This window comes from Eptatretus burgeri, chromosome 2 (genome assembly GCF_056783735.1).
Source record: "Eptatretus burgeri isolate ZD-2024b chromosome 2, Ebu_testis_v1, whole genome shotgun sequence".
NCBI lineage: Eukaryota > Metazoa > Chordata > Myxini > Myxiniformes > Myxinidae > Eptatretus > Eptatretus burgeri.
Window position 1 is genome coordinate 125,726,047 of NC_140962.1, and position 22,116 is coordinate 125,748,162.

The following is a 22,116-nucleotide window of genomic DNA, read 5'->3' on the forward strand; positions in this document are numbered from 1 at the left end:
GGTTCTAAATGGCTCTAAAAGGTAATAAAGGGGTCTAAAGGGTCGAATGGATCTGAGCAATCAATCAGAATTAAAGGGTGTAAAGGGCTGAAGGGTCGAAATGAGTCTAAATGATATAAAGGGCTGAAGGATCTAAAGAGGTTTAAAGTGTCTAAAGAGTTTTTAAAAGTCTAAGGGGTCGAAAGGGTTTTAAAATGTCTAAATATGGTCAAAGTCAAAGCGGTCAAAGTGTCTAAAGGGTATTAACAGTTCGAAAGATGTGAAGGTCTTAGGGTCTGAAAAGGGAGTGAAGGGGTATACTGGGTCTGAGGAGTCTAAAGGGGTCGAAAGGGTCTAAAGAGGTTTCAAGGGTCGAAGAGACCTGAAGGCCATGAAGGTGTCCTTCCCGGGACCATTGTATTGTCACACACACACACACACACACACACACACACACACACACACACACACACACACTTAGGCCATGGGGAATTCGTGGCACGAAGGGTTTTAAGGTCTAAAAGGTATGCTACAATGGTATGAAATCAATGGACGTAATTAATAGATGTCGTAACAGTCCAATAATATGAAATTAATACATGCACTCATGGTGCAACTCACGTTCAAACAATACCAAAATATCAAAATAATAGATGCACTCACATTTCAAGAGTATGTACTTAATAGACATACTCATGTTCCAATGCAATGGTATTGTTATGGATTTCAGAATCGGATCCGACTGATGCCCACAAACATTTTGGTCCTCAGATAGTATTTCCCTAAATGCATGTCCAGGATCGACCATCCTCATGTCTGGTGGGATTCTAACTCTGATGCGTTGAGAAGGATAAATAACAAGCCGGTAGGCGGACATGGGCAGTCGACTACCCAATAGAACCTGACGCGATGGGCCCGTTCGATAGGGAATGACCTGAGGATTAAGCACAAGAAAATTCATGATTCTCGCTTCAAGGGTTAATGCTGCAGATTGTTTTTTTGTTAAAATACCCCCACATTTATAGGTTTTTCGGCCGCTGCTAGGCAACGGAGGGGTCCATGGCAACGTTTCTTTCTCACACATAACTTGGACATACCATGAACCTACCATACCAATTTCATGTATATCTGACTCATAGTCCGAGATATAATGAACTTCGTTTTTTCAACCAGGGTTCATTCAAAGTCTATCTTCTCTGACAATTTTCATAGGATCCAGCTAGAAATTTTTGTCAATATGGCTGAATGTACTGCCCACAGTCGCTCGTGGCCTGATTTTTGATTTTCGAAAAAATAAATTTTTTCTGATTTTTCAAAAATTTCAAAGCCCTGTTGCTAGGCAACGGTGGTGTCCAGAGCAACGGTTCTCATTTGCACACAACTAGGTCATGGTATGAACCTACCAACTAAGTTTCATCAAAATTGCCATTGTATTAACTGAAATCGCCATTTGAAATGTACCGATAATTCCAGCAATCTCTGTGTGTGTGTCTGTCTGTTTGTCTGTCTGCGACCGCCATTTCTCGACGACCGCCGGTCAGATCTCATTGAAACTTGCCAGGAATATTGACGGCGCCCCGCGGATGTGCTTTTCAAGGTTTGATATTAATCGGACGAGCGGTTCCCAAGTTACGGCCATTTATCTGTCGACCAATGACAGGACATGGTGCTCTGACATCACGAATGACATCACAATTAATGTTTATTTATTTTTTATTATTTCTTTTGCACGATTGAAACTTACCAGGAATATTGCTGGGGACCCGCGGATGTGCCTTTTTGAGGTTTGAGAGAGAGAGAGAGAGAGAGAGAGAGAGAGAGAGAGAGAGAGAGAGAGAGAGAGAGAGAGAGAGAGAGAGAGAGAGAGAGAGAGAGAGAGAGAGAGAGGCTGCACATACTGGCACTCACCTACGGGCACGCCCCTACGGCCCATACTAGTACTGATAATAAGGGTAGAACAAATCTCAAAAAAAAAAAAATTTCGACTGGATCGACTACCCAATGGAAATGTCCAGAACAAGCCGGGAGGCGACATGGTTGCTCGCTCGAGATGAAAAGCTGGCAGACGCGACTGGCCGATATTCATGTACATGCGATCAATCAATTTAGCACAAAAATATGATTATCACAGCCCTCTTAGTTTGCGCCCAGAAACCCGCCTTGTGAAATTTCAGGCATGTTTCCAAAGAGACTCCAACAAATGGCAGCAATGGCAATTCCATTTATCTATTCGCTAAATATATATATATTTTTTATATGATCATGTAAGACATTCTGCTTGGGCACAAAAAACAGGTCCCTCGGAGGTCCAGTTTTGGAGGTATTGATTTTTTTGTACAGTCCACAATAAGTGTACGATGTACGATAAAGTATTTTAGCTGTTGCTAAGCAACGGAAGTGTGCATAGCAACCATTCATTTATGTGTACATGCTCGCCACATTGTACACATTTCACCCAAGTTTCATCAAAATCAGATTCTTTCTCTTCGAGATATTTGCAATTAACCCTTTCTGAAATGTTCGACATGTACTCGCCCAAAACCTATCTCCTATAAATATTTTTGTTAGGGCTGCAAATTGGCATGAAGGGAGCGACATAGATTGCGCACAGAACTCTCGCCTTCGATTTTTCGATTTTTTTTTTAATTTTTTTTCGATTTTTTGACCACTTTAAAGGGCCGTTGCTATGCCGTTGCTAGGGCCCGGGGTCGCATATTCGAAAGCACACGATTCCCAGTGATACTGGTCCTACCTACCTAATTTCATTGGAATCGGTTGAGTGGTTTAGCCCCGAGGCTTGACCAAAGGTTCGCGGACAGACAGACAGATGGAAATGTCCAGAATAAGGGTACTCTAAGAACAGCCAACAGACAGACAAACATGTCGACGGAAATACTTATAATAAGGGCAGAAAAAAAAAATCTCAAAAAAATGTTTTTGGAGATTTCTTTTTTCGACTTGATCGACTACCCAATAGATTCCCTTTCTTGTGGGATGGCCATTTTCTCTTTACCACAGACACATGCACGTGAGATAGCCGTGAGCCCAATGGAGGCTCGTCTACCCCCTTTCCATCAGGACACGTGGGCTTGGAGGTGGACGATTTATTTACCCCTTGGACTTAAAAGATATTTGATTAAGCAAACCGAGGGCTTTTCCTGAGCAGTTATTCTGACTGTGAAATATGGCTGTGGGGATCATTTACCTCACCCACCAATTTTCTATCAATGTTCGACACCCACCTCTTTCACCGGCGTTGACACCAACCTTTTTCCATCGAAGTTTGACGTCCCGTTTGGCAGATCTGTGGATGCTGGCTGGCTCTTGTTCATGTCGGGCTGAACGGATAGGTGATGGTTGTTGTTGACGTTTTATGAGCGCTTCACGTTTTCGCTCGGTAATTCTGGCTGCTTTCTGCCATTCGTCCAGCACCGCGGGCATGGCGTTGTGGGCCGAGCCTGTGTTGATTTGGGGTTGCATCTCGTTCTGGTGAGGAAAGAATGATCGCGAGGTTGACAGTTGATCACGTGCAACGATGCACCAATAGGCAAGGTGGATTTGGTTGAAGTCTGCTTGAGGCTCCACCCAGACTGGCTGCCTATAAAAATGACGGGAGGACCGTTTTTGTCACAGCTGGGTGACGTTTTTTCAGCTCCAGTCAGTTCCAGACATCGTTGGTGAGCTGGCGACAGTTTGTTTTGTGACAGTTAGGCCTAAGTCACATTTGCCACGGCGGCCGTGGGGTCTCCAAAATCTACGGCCACTCGCAATTATACGGCGGCCACAGTATTTCCACGGTCACACAATGTAGCCGTCACAATATGTTTTTATTTTTTGGGGAGCCGCACGCATATTTATAAATTGTGGAGACCGAAAACGTGGGGGTGCCGTAGGTCTTTGATTTGATGTCGCACGGTGACCTTAGGGCGTTCCTGCAGCGGCCATAGAATTTTCAAGGCAGACTCAAGGTGCCTGCAAGGCGACCGCAGGGGGACCGCAGGGAGGCCCTAAGGCGAACGTGGGGCCAGACGGACGGGAACGAGTGGGTTCTTTTTTTACTTTCTTTTTTTACAAATTCTTTTGTTTCGGCTTGTCGAATTGCTACGGCGAACGTAGAAATGAAAAAAGTTGTAACTCCGCGCTATAATTCCACGGCGACCCTACGGCCTGTAAAATATAGCCATACGGTGTAGGGCCACCCTGAGGCCACCTCAGAAACTCTGCGGCCGCCGCACGTTTCTGTCAATTCAGAGGGCGTACGGCCGCCGTAGAGCAAATGTGACTTAGGCCTTAGTGACAGACTTGCAGCCTTGCAGCTCTGACCGCTCTGACAGCTGGTGACAGCTTCACAGCACCTCAGCTCCTCACAACACCTCGGCGCCTCACTGTGTCTCACAGTTCCTCAGCGCCTCACATCTCCTTACAGCTGTCTATTGCTTGTGGCTCATGGTGGCTCCTGACCCAGAAAAAGTTTGAATGAAAGCTCCTGGAAAAGCTTTAAGATCCAGAGAGTGAGGTGGCCAAGGATTGCCGAATGAAGGATATAATCCAATAATGCCATTAATAATTATCTTCAAAACGGGTTTTTTTAATGAATTCAAACATCCAATTTTCACTCTTACACTTCCTTGGAGTTTTTTTTCGTGGACATACAATGTTGCAGGCTGCGGGGTTTTATGGTTTTGCAGTTTTGGAAGAAACACACACACACACACACACACACACACACACACACACACACATATTTATTACTGGAGATGTACCATTCTCATCAATTGTGTCATGCCAAATTTTGAGTTGCCAGAGCCCTGCAAAAATGTATTGGCCGTGACGTCATCAACAAATCAAATCTATCGTCAAATCAAGTTTTAAAACTAGAGGGGGAGCACTCTGGAGAGTGCAAAACCTCCGCTACCAATACTGCTGGGTCACGCAAGTGAACCTTATATCTTATTCATTAAATATGATGTCAACAGTGCTGACAGAGTTATAGTTCTTTTCTCCATTTTTTTTTTTGTTGGTGGGGGGGGGGGGGGGATTGGAAATCACTTAAAACATGTAAAAATGCAAAAAAAAAAAAATCGAAATTTTGTTGAAAAAAAAGTTGCAAAAATTGTTTTTTCTCTCACATTTTTTTTGGGGGGGGGGTTGGAAAACACTTAAAACATGTAGAAATACCCCCAAATTATTTTCTTTTTGGGGGGGTGGAAATCACTTAAAACATGTAAAAATGCAAAAAAAATAATTTCTCAAACAATTTTTTGGGAGGGTTGGAAATCACTTAAAATATGTAAAAAAAAAAATTTTTTCTCTAACAATTTTTTTTTGGGGGGGTAACAATTTTTTGGGGGGGTTGGAAATCACTTAAAACACGTAGAAATGCAAAAAAAAAAAATTTTTGGGGGGGTAACAACTTTTTTGGGGGGGTTGAAATCACTTAAAACATGTAGAAATGCAAGAAAAAAGAAATTTCTCACAATTTTTTTGGGGGGTAACAATTTTTTTTGGGGGGGGTAACAATTTTTTTTGGGGGGGGAGTTGGAAATCACTGAAAACATGTAGAAATGCAAAAAAAAAAAAATTTCTCTAACAATTTTTTTTTGGGGGGGGGGACCAAGTCCAAAATTTAATGGCATGATCCTTGGACCATACCTAACCCCTCCCCCCACCAAGTTTCGTCGAAATCCGTCGAGGAGTTTTTCCGTAATACTGTTCACAAACAAACAAACAAACAAATTGAAAGGGGTGAAAACAGTAACCTCCGTCCATCTTCGAAGATGGCGGAGGTTAATGACACTCACAAGTTGAGTGTCCAAAATGAGGGATAAATAAAATGTGCACATTTTACCATGATAAGCAAAAGCATAAATAACACACACACACACACACGCACGCACGCACGCACGCACGCACACGCACACACTAAATCTCATAACTAAGAATCCCCCTCTGAAGAAAAAGTTAAAATCAATTTAATCTCCAACCACCGTTTTTCGACAAAACTATGTATTTTTAGAAATTAAAAAATATATTTTCATTTTTATAAAATTTAGGACCATGTGGAAAATTTTGCCCTGACACAGGACCGACCTTCATTACTGGGAGCCGCAAACTTTAAAGTGCAGTGGTTTGTGTGATATCTTATGCAATACAGAACATATAATTTTTGTTCTCCAGAACAATTACTTCAATGGAAGAATTAAAATTGTGAAAATTCTTCAACAGAATAGAACAATTTGGATGCGCGATTTGACCTGTGTTTTTGGCGCGGATATGCAAATGCGGTAGCACGCATGGTACCTCGCGTCTTGGTGGTCATGGTGCATGCCCCTGATTGTGGTTTCAAAGTAAAAGACAGAAAAACGGGGAGAATATGGGGGAAAAACCGACATGAACCCAACACAAGGCAAAAACCCATAAACCCATTACACATAAAGAAAGGGCGACCTGGAACGAATAAGAATGCAATAATTGTCTCAGGCCCGCTATATGTTGTGTGCCATTGCCTATTGGGGAAGCGCTCAGCTTTGCAGAACCGCAACAATATCAAAACACCGAAAGACAATGGGAACGAAATTTTCTGATGCTCAAAATATTGCTATCCTCCAACGAAGACCTTTGATGAAGTTGAAGATATTCTCAGCCGAGATGTAGCAAGAATGAACCACTCCAACCACCAATAGTGCCGACTCCTCAATACTCAGAGAAGAGTGTACTCTGTCTTCCAATTGCAAAATAGTAAGGCAAATAAATAGCTGAACGTCTTGCTGACCAAGATACTGCTCCCCTTCACTTGTACACCTACACACCTTAGAATGCAAGTTCATCTGGCCCTGACCTTCAGGTGGCATGCAGAAAATGTAGCATTAAAAGTAGGCTGGTAGGATGGCTGAAATGTATGCACACTCACCTCTGAGCTGTCTTGCCTGGTTCTATTCTCAGCCTCGGTATAAAATGGCATTATTGTGTCTTGCAGCTGGGGGGGAGGGTGGGGCCTCATTCATCAATGTGTATGTCATCTCTCTGATGGATGTCAAACTGGGCTTTTTGTCTGACAACCTCTGAGCCATCGACCTTTATCTCTGGTCTCCCGACGATCTGATTTCTTCTTCTTCTTCTTCTTCTACGCTAAAAATTTGGAACACCTTTCCAAATCCCTTGGAGAAATGCACTGGGGTTCACCGAAATGTATACTTCCTGAGGAATGGGGAGCATTGCTTTCTGCACATTATTTAGCAAGTGTATCAACAGAAATGTTCTCCATCATGTGCGCAAACATCACCAGAATTTGTACATTTGTAACAACAAAAGCAACTGTATCCACAGAAGCTGTAATAATGCAGTAATGTGTATTTAAAGAGAAATGCTGTTTCTTATGCTCGTGGAATGGGGCTTTAAACAGGCAATGAAATATGTGTTTGTTAAAGCATCACATTAACTTGCTGAAAAATGTTCAGATAAATAACCCATTTGATCAAGTTTGATCAACACCAATTAAAACAGACATCTCAAGAGAGTTGCACAAACTCCAGTTGGTGCTTTGCACTATAATTGTAGAAGGAATGCTTCCTCTGGAGACGTGGAACCCACTTAAATATCTTTACGGTTGGTGATTCAATCCAAGATGATCAACAGCAGTGAGCAAGATGAATAGCAGTAATAATTCAAACAATTCAGAGATGTTACTTCAGCCTCTTATTGCTTTTGGAACATTTTTCATTTTCTTGATAATAATAACAGTTTCAGGAAATATTCTGGTTCTCGGAGCAATTTCGAGTAACAAACGATTGATGCAAGGAGTTACTAACTGTTTTGTGAGTTCACTCGCCTGTGCAGATCTACTAATTGGTGCACTCATCATGCCTCCTAGTGCTGCTCTTCTTATCATCGGCTATTGGAGTACTGGCTCAACAATGTGTGCTATGTGGACTTCCATCGACATTCTTTCAGTCACTGCTAGTATCGAGACCCTGTGCGCAATCGCGATTGATCGATATGTGGCCATCACGTCTCCGCTGCGCTATCAGTCCATCATGACTCGACGCCGAGCTTCCATCGTCATTATCTGTGTGTGGTTAATTTCTGGTGCAATTTCCATCCTCCCAATCCACCTTGGCTGGTGGCGTTCAAGTGATCCCACAGCCCAGGCTTGTTATGATGATCCAACGTGTTGCGATTTCATCACCAACAAATATTTTGCCATAATGAGCTCTGCAATGTCTTTCTACATCCCACTTATCATCATGATATTCGTATACAATCGAGTGTTAAAGGAGGCTGAACATCAGGTAAGTGCTTTTGGTGTCCTCAACTTCACGAAACATGATTGGTGTCTTATTTATTTGTCACTTAAATATTCCATGAATTATAATAGGTAATTATAAAGGTTAATTATTTGTTAAAAGATGCAGCAAACCTCTTTGTTGTGGTGCAATGGTTTTTGGAATACGAATAATGGAGTTGAAGAGTAAATTATGCAGCTTTATCATAATTATTTTTCACATCTTTGAAAATGTCTGCATGAATCACAAAATTAGCTTTTATGATGAATAACTGAATGAGTCAAATGGGGAATCAAAAAGTCTTTGGAATTTGTTTGAAGACACTTTCATTTTTCAATTTAAATTCCTTTTAAATCAACTCCACGAGTTGTTTTCATCACTATACCATTTTTAGCTCGCCTGTTTGAAGAACAGAGAGCTATAGCGATACCCCCGGCGTGAGCCTCAGCGTGAGCGTGAAAATGTTAAAGTTTTTGGTGCAAGTTATTTCCTTTCTTATGTTTTTATCTACCACACTATTTTTTACTGATTACAATATACAAATACATATATTGCTTTAAAATTATTTGGATCAGACTTCACTACAATGCTCTAACCGGGCGTAGTGGCATGCGCCTGTAATCTGGCTACTCAGAGGCTTGGGTTGGAGGATCGCTTGATGACTGGTACTCTGCACTGGGCCACGCTATGAAAGGGTGTAGGGCAGCCCGGAATCATGGCGAAACCCAATCCTATCCCTGTGTCGTAAGAGGCGACCAGGATTGCGTCAGGAAGGGCATCCGGCGTAAAACCTATGCCAAATCATTATGAGGATCATAACGGATGATCCGCTGTGGCGACCCCGAACGGGAGCAGCCGAAAGACGAACAACAACTTTACTACAATGCTTTATAAAAAATAATATTACACTCGTCTTTTAAAAACGATAAATGTATATACAGGCGAGCATTGGGTGGCTTTGACAGTGGCTTTGACCCCAACTCTCTGGTGAGCACGCCTGTTCGAAGAACAGAGAGCTATAGCGATACCCCGGGCTTGAGCGTCAGCGTGAAAATGTTAAAGTTTTTTTGTGCAAGTTATTTCCTTTCTAATGTTTTTATCTACCACACTTTTTTATTGATTACAATATACAAATACATATATTGCTTTAAAATTATTTGGATCAGACTTCGCTGCAATGCTTTATAAACTAGAACGGGCACTCATAGAGCGCATACCTTCGCCGCCACTACTTTTTTTGTTCTTGATATGAGTGTGGGGAACTGGTTTCATATGAATGGTCTTATGACACAAACCACATATCTATAATGTCATGACCCCCCCCCCGACTTTCGGGGGCTACGGACTAAACAACAATTAAATCAACTCACGTCGTTTTGGCGAGTCTTCACTCGCAAGCTCGGTGAATACAACGTTTCAACAACAGAAGGTAATCTCGTTTGATGCTGGTTTCATGCAAATCGAATAAGAATTGACTGAGTTATGCCGAAAATGCATATTTTTCAAGGGCGTGACCCCCCCCCCCGACATTTTACCCCAACCGGTGACATGTGTTATGATGTCATTGTGTCACAAGATTGGGCATTAAATTCTGAACATTTTGGTGCTGGGTTCATGTAAAGCGGACAAGAATTGACCGCGTTATGACAAAAACAGCATATTTTTCAAGGTCGTGACCCCCCTGACCTTTGACCCCTAACCGGTAACAAGAGTATGGGCGTCATTGTGTCATATTGCATATCACAAGATGAGGCGTTGAATTCTGAACATTTTGGCGTTAGTTGCATGCAAATTGAATAAAAATTGACCTTGTTATCGTAAAAAGACGATTTTGACCTTTTCGTGACGTTGACCTTGACCTTTGACCCGAACGATCCCAAAATCTAATTGAATGCTTCCTGGCTAATAACCAATCATCCCACCAAATTTCATGCAATTCGGTTTAATACTTTTTGAGTTATACGAATCACAAGATTACAAATAAATAAATAAATAAATAAATAAATACACGCTGACCAAAACATAACCTTTCGCAGAATGCGAAGGTAAAAATAGTATTAGACTCGTCTTTTATAAACGAAAAACGATAAATGTATAAACAGGCGAGCATTTTGTGGCTTTGACACCACTCTGGTAATCACTCCATTGATGATTGTTTCATTTTTCGAATAAATTTATGGTTACACTTTTATGCTCGGTCACTGCCATATTGAACAGTCATAAATGTATTTGTCAAAATGAATCATGAAAGTTGCTGGCTGGTTGGAGTTGTTGTATTATTTATTCTAAAAATAACCATTCAACGCACTCGGAAAAGTTAAAAGTTTAATGAACTGCTTGTATCTGACATTACATAACACTTTTACACTTGTCGTATTCCATGTCCACTGCAGTGAGTGGTTCGGTGATGGAGAAGGCAAATCCCATGGTTGCACTGTGAAAATTTCCATCTCTTTCAAAGAAATCAAAAACAATAAGGATTGGCTATTGTTCACGTAAACATTCCGGACCTTTCATGAAACCTCGTTGGCTCGGTTCAAAGTTTGGGTCTCCACCACCACCACCATCACCACAAGTCGAAGAGTACAATTTTTAGAGCTATCATAAATGTATACCATTAGAGCTATCAGGAACGCATGCATACCATTAGAGCTATCATGAAATACACAACCAAAACATAGAACGTTTACACGACAAAGTATCTCAAAATGCAAAGCCTGTCCATGTCCGCTTTTTGTATCTGAACAAACTTGAAAAAAATTTTTTATGAATTGATGGTCTCCATATTCTGTTTCAGGTTTGTTGAAAATTTGATGATAATAGCTCGAATGGTTAAAATAATTATTCCCTACAAGAACACACACACACACACACACACACACACACACACACACACACACACACACACACACACACACACACACACACACACACACACACACACACACACACACAAAAAATACTCAACATCACGGTGAAACACTTTGGGTGGTGATAATAACAACACACATTAACATGATAAATGAAACGCACGAGCATAAACACAAACCGAATCGGCGATTGATCAGGAAAATACCACAAGAGAATTCAAACTTCACCGCCGAGAGCCAAACAACAATAAAACTAGAAGGGCACTTGGAAGAGTGCATACCTCTGCCACATAATGCCTGATCAACGAGAACATATTGGGCCCAATACATTTTTGAGATATCATGCAATATCGTTTTTGGCCCCATCTCTCAATGGTGAAGAATCACTTTAAAAAATAAATAGCAAGAGGGGGAGCACTCAGTAGAGTGCAAAACCTCCGCCGCCAATACTGCTGGGTCACTTAAGTGAACCTGATATCCTATTCATTGTAGGTCAAAACGGATCAGACTCTACTGAACCACGATTGAATAAACTAAACTAGATCGACGCGCATGTAGAAATGCCAAAAAAAAAAATCGAAATTTTTTTGAAAAAAAAGTTGCAAAATTTCTGGGTTTTTTTTCTCTAACAAATTTGTTTTTTGGGGGTTGGAAATCACTTAAAACATGTAGAAATGCAAAAAAAATTCAAATATTTTTCAAATAAAATCGAAATTTTTTTGAAAAAAAGTTGCAAAATTTTCGAAGTTTTTTTTTGGACCAAGTCCAAAATCTAATGACATGATCCTTTGACCATACCTAATCCCCTCACCAAGTTTCGTCGAAATCCGTCCAGGACTTTTTCCGTAATACTGTTCACAAACAAACAAACAAACAAACAAACACAGGGGTGAAAACAGTAACCTCCATCCATCTTCAATGGGTGAAATATCATGCTATACAGAACTCTATCGGTTTTGGCCCTATATCTCAATGATGAAGAATCACTTAAAAAGTTAAATAATTCTCGTATCAAGATCCGGATTTGGATCTTCACCAACATAGAATCAAGTCGTCGTGGTGACATTCCCAACCTGTCCACCAAGTTTCATCCAAATCCATCCACAACTTTTTAAGATATCATGCTATATATTAGTTTCGCCCTTTCTTAAAATGGTGAAGAAGCACTTAAAAAATCGTGAGATCCGGATGCGGATCCTCACCAAAATTGAAATATTTCTTCCTTGTCACACACCTAACGTGTCCACCAAGTTTTGTCCAAATCCGTCCACAACTTTTTGAGATATCGTACTACATATCATTTTGGACCTATCGCTCAACAGTGAAGAATCACGTCAAAAAATTCTAGTCGTCGGATCGGGATCCGGATCTTCACTAAAATGTAACCAGTTCGTCCTTGTCAAAAACCCAACCTGTCCACAAAATTTCATCCAAATCCGTCCACACCTTTTTGAGATATCCTGTCACACCCAACCTGTCCACAAAATTTCATCCAGATCCATCTACACCTTTTTGAGATATCCTGTCACACCCAACCTGTCCACAAAATTTCATCTGGATCAGTCCACAATTTTTGAGATATCTTGTACATAAGCAGACAGACAAAAAACAAATAAACAAGAAAAATACTTCGTGCAGAGCACGATACTTGTAAAATCCACCCCTCTCTCCATAGGATGCCATGGATACATCAAATTGTCCATTTCATTAATATTTTTAACATTAATAATGTGGTTCATCAGCCATATTGGATTGAAAATTTCAATTAAAAAAAAATCTTCTCCAAAACGGCTGAACAGAATGAGGCAAAACTTTACACACATCTTCCTCCACACATGCTTGAACAAGTTTGTTAATATCGAATTGATAGGTCACATGTTTTGACGGTCATATTGAATTTACCCGAAAACATTCAAACATCTTCTTCTCCAAAACCTTTGGTCAGCTCAATGGGAAACTTCACACACATATTCTCCAAGGGAAGGGGATACAAGTTTGCCCACGAATAATTGATAGTTCACATGGTTTGGCAGCCATATTGGATTGAAGAAATATATTAAATAATGTTTTCTCTGAAACCACTTATCTTTTTGAAGCAAAACTTGGCAACTATCATCGACTACCATGGCTGCATATGTGGCAAAAATATGACATCAGAAGTCACATGGTTTGGTGGCCATCTTGGATAGAAAAACGTACCTTACCCGATGAACACGAAACTTCATAGACCAGATCGGCTACCCCATTAGAGGCAGAATTGAAATTTATGATGGCATGGGTCACGTGGTTCGTCAGCCATATTGGATTGAAAATTTAATAAAATTAAAAATCTTCTCCAAAACGGCTGAACACATTGAGGCAAAACTTTAAACACGAGTTTCCCCAGACATCCTTGTACAAGTTTGTTAATTTCTAATTGATAGGTCACATGGTTTGATAGCCATATTGAATTTACCCTGAAACCTTCAAACATCTCCAGAACGGCTTTTCAGGTCAAGTGGAAACTTCACACTCATATTCTCCAAGGCTAGGGGATTTCAGTTTGTTAATGAATAATGGATAGAAAACATGGTTTGGCAACCATATTGGATTGAAGAAAATATTAAATAATATTAAATATTAAATAATAAAATAATAAAAATATTAAATAAATATTAAAAACTAATATTAAATAATATTTTCTCTGGAACTACTTATCCTATCAAAGTGAAATTTTGCAACTATCTTTTATTATCTAAGATGCATATGAGTGAAAAATTATGATGTCAAAAGTCACATGGTTTGGCAGCCATCTTGGATAGAAAAACGCACCTTACCCAATTAACACGAAACTTCAAAAGCGTAATCCATAAGTGACATGGTTCGTCAGCTATATTGGATTGAAAATTAAAATATTGAAAAGTCTTCTTTTCTAAAATGGCTGAGCAGATCAAAGCAAATCTTTACAGGTATAACCGACTATCAATGACGAACAAAAAGTTCCTACCTCCTTTTGATGGACTCTACCGGTCAGAAGTTTTAGAACACCCCCCATTTTTCCAGTTTTTACTGAAATTTAAGCAGTTTAATGTTTCAATGTACTCTGAAAATTAAAGCATAGAACAAATAAACAATTGCAGATAAAAAAAAATCATGGAATCGTTTTGTTTAACAAAATTTAATCTAAATTTTTGACTCATCAAAGTAGCCACCTTTTGCAGATATAACAGCCGAACATACTCGTGGCATTCTTTCCACAATGGAAATCAAATATTGTTCAGAAAGTTCTTCCCAACACTGTTGCAGAAGTTCCCACAAATGTGTTGCACTTGTAGGTTGCTTTGCTTTCACCCTTCTGTCCAGTTCATCCCAAACCAGCTCGATGGGGTTTAAGCCTGGAGACTGTGCTGGCCATTCCATGATTTGAAGACTACCATCTTGTTCTTTTCTTCTAAGGTAGTTCTGACATAGCTTGGAGGTATGTTTTGGGTCGTTATCTTGCTGTAGGATGAACCCCTGACCAACTAGGTGAAGACCAGAGTGTATTGCATGGCACTGCAAAATGCTGTGGTAGCCCTTTTTGGTTCAGGATGCCAGTCACTCTGTGCAAGTCACCGACACTGGATCCAGAAAAAGAGCCCAAGATCATCACGCTTCCTCCTCCATGTTTGAGAGTTGGTGTCACATACTGAAGAACGATCCTTTCGCTGACTCGACGGCGTACAAAAACCCTGCATGATGAACTGAAGATTTCAAATTTTGATTCATCGGTCCAGAAGACCTTACAGTTTTCAGTAGTCTATTGGCGGAGCTTCATGTCCAAGGCAAACCTCTTTTTATTATTTTGCCATCTTAGCAATGGCTTTCTAACTGCCACTCGACCTGACAAACCTGCAGCTCAAAGTCTTCTCTTCACAGTTGAAACTGAGACTTCCTTACTTCGACCAGTGTTAAGCTGTGTTTGAAGCTGCTGTCCTGTGAGCTGCCTATCAAGCAAGCTGTTGACTCTCAGAAACTTGTCTTCTGATTGTGTTGTGGCTTTGGTTCTGCCAGACCTCTTCCTGTCAGAGTTTCCTCCAGTTTCCAAGTTCCTTTTGATGTTGTTGGAAACTGTACTCACTGACACTTGGCTTCCTTTGCAATTTCTCTAAATTAAAGACCGACACTTTTAAGGGTTATAATGGTCTGTCTGTCTTCCTTTGTTAATTGTCTTTTTCTCGCCATTATGATAGCAATATACTACTTCCTGCAGTGCAATATTGTCCAAATAATGTTTCAGAGGGTGGAGCAACACAGTCTGTTCCATCACTGCTTTTGTAATACAGACAGAGGGTTTGTAACTAATCAACAAAAGTTGGGACACCTGCAGGAATTGTTTGCATCAACTTTCAAGGCCTAATTTACTTCCATTGCTGCAGAACAGCTGCAGTTGCTAACCCATTACTTGTTCCCTGAAAAGGGCCTTTTTTAACTACTCTGAAATTTACATTATTTTTCAGTTTTTGTAACCTAAACTTTTTTTTAACCTCTGGCAGTTTACAGCTTAGCTTTGTACCATTTCAGGTTATTCACTGGACTTGAACGCTTAAATTTCAGTAAAAACTGAAAAATGAGGGTGTTCTAAAACTTTTGACCAGTAGAGTCGGTCACATGGTTTGGCAGCCATATTGGATTGAAGGAAAAATATTAAATAATGTTTACTCTGGAATCGCAATGTTGATCAATGAGAAACTTCAAAGTTATGATGCAGCAGATATCTGAAATGGAAGTTTTTTATTTCAACCTGCTTGGCCAAATGGTTTGGCAGCCATATTGGATTTAATCAAAATATTTAAAAAAATGTTTACTCTGGAACCGCTGCATAAATCATTGCGAATCTTCATAATTATGATGCAGGATACATGGGAAAATGTATGTTTTAAATTTCAACCCAAACGTCCACAATGTCTGGCAGCATGAACTATTTAATTTTTTTCAATCTGAGAACTTTTAGAATTTTTTTTTTGCCTAAGAAATCATTTGGCTGCACTTGTATGTGTTTGAGGATACAGGAGTAGCAATTCAATTGATACTGATGATAGCCCGAGGAAAAATGGTCAACTGTGTACATAATAAATGGATGGAATGTGGCATGTTCTTCGGTCTATAACTTGTGAATCCCGCGTCGTAGAGAAAAGTGTGGGGGCTCATTAGACTCAGTGGAAGCCCGCTTTACCCTCTGTACCGATTGGGTCCACATTTGTTACTTTGTGTTCAGATTATTTAAACACCAATTCATTTTAAACAGACGATGTATTCAGGAAAAAGGGCGAACTTCTTACGTAATAAATAGATTGAATGTGGCATATTACTGCGTCCATAACTCATCAATAACACATAGTAGAGAGATGTATGGGGGGGGGGGGCTTCACATTACTCATATTATTATTACAGTTCACCCTGTGGACCCATGGTGACATTTCCTGCACATATATTAATTGGTGTTCAGGTAATTTAAACGCCCATTCAATTGCTACCACCGATGTCAGGTCAGGTCAGGTATGGGAGCATGTGCCAGAGCAGCACGTCGCTGCATCCACTTTACGCCGGTACTCCAGGGGCCTCCGCCTGGCCATCCTCCAGGCAGATGCCTGTCCCATCCCCATCTCCTTGAGATGCCGATCAAACTGCTGCGACTACGAGGCATGTGGTCAGCTCATTTGCCTCCTCCACTCACGAGACTCCCTCGCTGAGAGAATCTGGTGTGCAGGATCAGCGTCATGAAAACGAGCCACATGTCCTTACAGCTGCAGCTGCTGCTGACGGACTATGCAGGTAACAAATCTCATTTGAGTCTCTCTCAGTAACCGCTCATTGGACACAAAATCCGACCAGCGATAGCCAAGGATTCTCGGAAAAGAACTGGTACCAATGGAATTAAGTCTCCATCGCAGATCGCTGGTCAGAGTCCAAGTCTCACGTCCATAGAGCAAGACTGGAAGCCCCAAGGATCTGAAGACTTGGACTTTCATCCTCCTGCACAGGTACCGGCAGCGCCGCACCTCATGATCCACTGAATCCATGACTCCCCAGACCCGACCCAGACGTCTATTGACATCTGACTCACAGCCAGCAGAGACATGAAATCACTGCCAAGGTGAGTGAATCTCTCCATGACCTCAACATCCTCACCTCAAACAGGTACAAACAGGACAGCAGCATCCAAGATGTCATTGAAAGACTGGATCTTAGTTTTGACCCAGCAAACCGATAATTCCAGCGGCTCTGACTTCTCATTCAGCACCACGAGGGCCCCCAAAAGGATATCTAAAGTCTCCGCAAATATGACTGCATCATCTGCGAAATCAAGGTCAGAGATCTCGACATTCCCAAATGATGCACCACAGCTTGATCTCTCTGACATCCTCCCCAGAATCAAGTCCACACAAGTGCTGAAAAGTGTGGGGGCCAGTACACACCCCTGACGAACTCCAGTAACAACTGGAAATAAGTCAGAGATGGCACCACCACATCTCACAGCACTCTCAGTACCAGAGTATTGTTCAGATATCAGATCGTTTAGTTTTGTTGGCACCCCACGAAGACCAAGAATCCTCCAGAGGGCATCCCAAATCACTGAATAAAATGCTTTACAGAGATCAACATAGGCTGCAAGCAGCCCCTGCTGAAACTCTCGCCTGTTTTCGGTGAGGACCCAAAGAGCAAGGACACGGTCAATCATTGACCTCTTTGGTGTGAAGCCTGACTGCTCTGGATACTGGTGCTCAAGCAGATGGTGTCTCACAGACACAGAACTGCAGGCAATGACACGAGTGCAGCATTTCCACCAACCTTGAGAAGTTCAGCATGGATGCCACAGATCCTTGGAGCTTTACCCCATTTGAACCGGTTGACCGCATTCTCGGTTCCACAAACAATGGTGGACCACAGTTGATTGGAGGGTCACAAACAGGGATTGTAACACCCCTGAAATCCAACTCGACAGCTGGGGGATCAGCCTAGTACAACTGCTCAAAGTAACCAGCCCAGCGGGCCTGCACTTTGGACTCCTCTGTCAAGAGCCCACCACCCTCTGCTCTAATTGCAGTACATCAAGGCATGTGCTTGGATGAACGCAATGCGTGAATTCCCCTGTAAGCAGGACGAGAATCACTTGACCACAGGTGATGCTCTACCCCCCCTCACAGATTCCTCGCACATAGGCCTCCTTTTCCACCCTGAACGCACGTACAGTTTTACGCCTCAGCTCCCTAAACAGCTCAGCTTTGCCATTCAGCCTGGACCTGCAACTCTGGTCAATGGTATTGTTCTGGGCCGGGGGTCGGGTGAGAAGACCACTAGGTGGGGGAAGCTATCCAGTTCCCACAAGACTCCCCCGGAACTGTTGGCCGTCACACACGGATGTTTCTGTGATGTGGCGGGTTGATTAACCGACCGTGAACGCCAATAACTCAACTGCATGACTGAGGGTCCTCCCGTCTATGGGTTAATCTGGTTACCTAATTAATCACGTGATTTAATTACCGGGGAACACGCCCTCGGTACGCCTTGTCGGAACCGGATCACTCTGCCGGATCGGATCACTTTTCCGGATCGGATGCAGCCGAGCGACACTGCCAAGGATGTCCGGCTAAAAGGAACAGATCATTGGTAATAAAGTCCCGGCTAAAGTAGGATTCGGACCATGCTGGATCAATGGAAGAAAAGACAAAAACGAGCAGGGAACATTCCTAATAATAATAATTTATTTACAAGCAGGCGAAGAAAGACATGTGGCACATTGAAGATTTATTGGCGTGTGTTGTGCAGAGATAGAAAGAAGCGTGTGGTGTAACAATAAACAGGCAACTTACATAAGGGGGCACAGAGCAGACTTAATGCAGAAATAATAACAATAACAATGAAAACAATCTTCTACAGTCTTACTTAAGCAGACAGGCGTCAGCACACACACACACGCTCACACACAGACACAGAACCCGATGAAGAGGGAGTTTTGCAACCGGGGGGGGGGGGGGGGTGGGGGGTGCTCCGAGGTGCGGTACCCGACAGTGGGCACGTTGCCTCTGGTCCAAGCCACACGTGTGGAGACTGTGCTTGTGAAGGAGGAGCTTGAGTGGAGAAGGGGCGGAGTCCAGAGGGCGAGGGTGGATCAGTGGGTGGGATCAGGTAGGCGGGTGGGGTCGACGTGGTGTGGGCAGAGACGAGGAGGCAGAGTCGAGGAGCAGGAGGCAGGTGATGGCGGTGTCAACGTGGGCAGAGATGAGGAGACAGAGTCGAGGAGGAGGAGGCAAGAGGGAGGGTAAGAGGGATTGCCCCGACCTTTATAGGGCCTGCAGCTCAGGGAGAGGGTCCATGCCGAATCCAAACGGCATCACCCAAATTGGGCGCTCCGATTGGCCCCGACCCCTCACGTGGCCCACCAACTTGAGCCGGAAACCGCCTCACTTCGTTTCCAGCAAGGCCATCTCAAACAGCAGCAATATGCGCTCCGACTCCACGAGATGACATGAATCGCCCACACCGAAAATGGCACGCGAATCATCCTGCAAAAAACCCCGGGCGACTGGTCAAGGGTATCTCGACCCAAGACCCAAGACGAGAAGGGTATCTCGCCTGGGGCACTGCTCAACCACCGACTCGAGCGTGGCACAGAATGCGTCCTTCACGGTGAGATCACTCGCCTCAGTCGGAGCATATACAGAGATCAGGGAAACTACACCCAAGGAGTGACGAATCCTTCATCTCATAATACGCGCGTTGACCGGTGTTACCTCAATTATTGGTAACAGCTCAGCTTATTGGACACAGCTACAGCAACTCCTTGGGCATGGTAACCATCAGAGCGACCAGACCAATAGTAGGTTTAACCACATGCCATGATCTCGCCACAATCCAGTCTCCAAACCTCAGAGAGTGCTGCAATACCAATGTCCAAACGCTTGAGCTCAGATGATATCAGAGACAGGTGATCATTCTTTCTTTGGGATAGGAAATTCCAGGAACCCAACCGAAGGGACCGCCTCAGGCTAACCCAAGGAGACCGCCGTCTGGTGGACGACACCTCAGCACCACCCTGACACACTCTCCCGCAATCTGACCTGGGAATGTTACCTCATGGTTTTTTTTTTTTTTTTTTTTTTTTTTTTTTTTTTATACCTTGGTCGAGGCTCGTATGAGAGCTAACACACAACTCACAGCAAGGAGGCATGAGACAAGAGGGGTGGGAGTGGAAGGGACAAAACATTGGGGAACAGACACAGGTGAACTGTGGAAGGGAGAGGGATGGGGATGGGACGGGGAACATGGCGAGGAGAAGATGGACATTACAGGGACTTTCAGGAAGGAAAGCAGGAGAATTGAAGGAAGTGGGCATGGGTGGATTATCGGGGTAGAAAAGATCGAGGATTTGGATGGGGGAAGATAAGAGGTGGTGGTGAACAGCTGTTTTGAAAGCCTGGAGGGAAGAATGGGAAAGAATAGAGTGAGGAAGTTTATTCCAAAGGCGGGAAAAAAGAGGAATGAAAGAGTGAAGATGAGCAGTGATTCGTGATTTTGGTAGTTTTACCAGAAGGGGTTGTTGGCGGACCTTGAGCGCCCTGTGGAAATGTGGTTGGGACAAATCGCAGAGAGAGCAGGGGGGCAAGGCTGGAGAGGAGTCGGTAGAAGACAGAAAGACCACCGACCAACCTGCGGTGATTGAGTGAGAGGCCCAAAGACTCAGCTTCATTGCGGGAGATGCCAATGATCTTAAAAGCCCTGGTTTCGACAGCGTGAAGTCGAGAAAGGTGGGAGGCAGGAGCACCAGCCCAGAGGGGAGAGCAGTACTCCATCAGGCTACGGACAAAAGCTTTGTAAGTAGTCAGGAGCTCAAGAGGGCCGAGGAAGGACTTTGCACGACGGAGGATTCCCAGTCGGCGACTGGCTTTTGAGGCAAGGTTGGAAATGTGACTTTCCCAGGAAAGGTCATGGCAGATAGTGAGACCCAGAAGCTTGAAAGAAAAGACTTCTTCCAGAGGATTGTTGAGAAAGTGGATGGGGGGTTTTGTAAACGGTCCTTTCGAAGAGACATAGTGAGAGTGTGAGATTTGTGTGGATTGAAAGACATGTTCCACGTGTTGGACCAGTTTGTGATTTTATCCAGATCTGCAGTGAGCGAAGAAGCTGCTGCTTGCCGGTCTGAGGGATGACAGATGGTACGGCAGAGGGTGGAGTCATCGGCAAAGAGAAATAGAGGATTTTCCAGAGAGTCCGAGAGATCATTGATGAAAACCAGAAAAAGAACAGGGCCCAGAACGCTACCTTGAGGAACTCCAGCCTGCACAGGAAGAGGGGATGAAAGAACTCCATTTAGGGCCACACGTTGACTGCGACAGGAGAGGAAGTCTGCGAGCCATGAGTGGAGATGGCCTTGAATACCATGGGAAGAGAGTTTGGTGAGTAGGGCAGGGTGCCAGACTGTGTCAAAAGCACGTGATATGTCCAGGGATACGGCTCGGATTTCCTGTCTGGCATTGAGGACCTCCATCCATTGATGGGAGAGCAGTAGCAGCATATCCAGGGTAGAGTGACCTGGTCTGAAACCAAATTGATGATTGGAAATCAAGCCATTGGAGAAGAGGAAGGATTTCATGTCTGAAGCAATGATGGATTCCATAACCTTGCTGATGATTGGGAGAAGGCTGATTGGTCTGTAGTTACAGGGATCTGTTTTTGCACCTTTTTTATGCAGGGCAGTGATGTTAGCAGATTTCCAAGCAGATGGCAGATGACCTTGGGAAAATGAGAGGGTGAATAGAACAGAGAGAGGGTGAGCAAGAGCAGAAGAGCAGGCTTTGAGGACACGTGGGCTGATGCCGTCTGGACCGGTTGCAGAATCTGACTCGAGGTTTGAAAGCAAGCTCTCCACCTTGTCAGGAGAAAAGGATACAGAGTCCAGGGACAGTTGGGTGCGACTGGGTAAAGTGGGTAGAGATAGTGATGGGTTTGGGACACAAGATTTAGCT

General features: G+C 43.0%; 1 protein-coding gene across 1 annotated transcript in view; it reads left to right on the plus strand.

The window, feature by feature from the left end:
- Nucleotides 1-7,374: 7,374 nt before the first annotated feature.
- The window catches only part of LOC147033011 (beta-4C adrenergic receptor-like), a 28,189-nt gene continuing 13,447 nt past the window's right edge, over nt 7,375-22,116 (plus strand). The window contains exon 1 of the mRNA XM_085871110.1: nt 7,375-8,267. Coding sequence (XP_085727236.1) covers nt 7,626-8,267 — 642 coding nt within the window. The 5' untranslated portion in view covers nt 7,375-7,625. The remainder of the gene's footprint in view (nt 8,268-22,116) is intronic.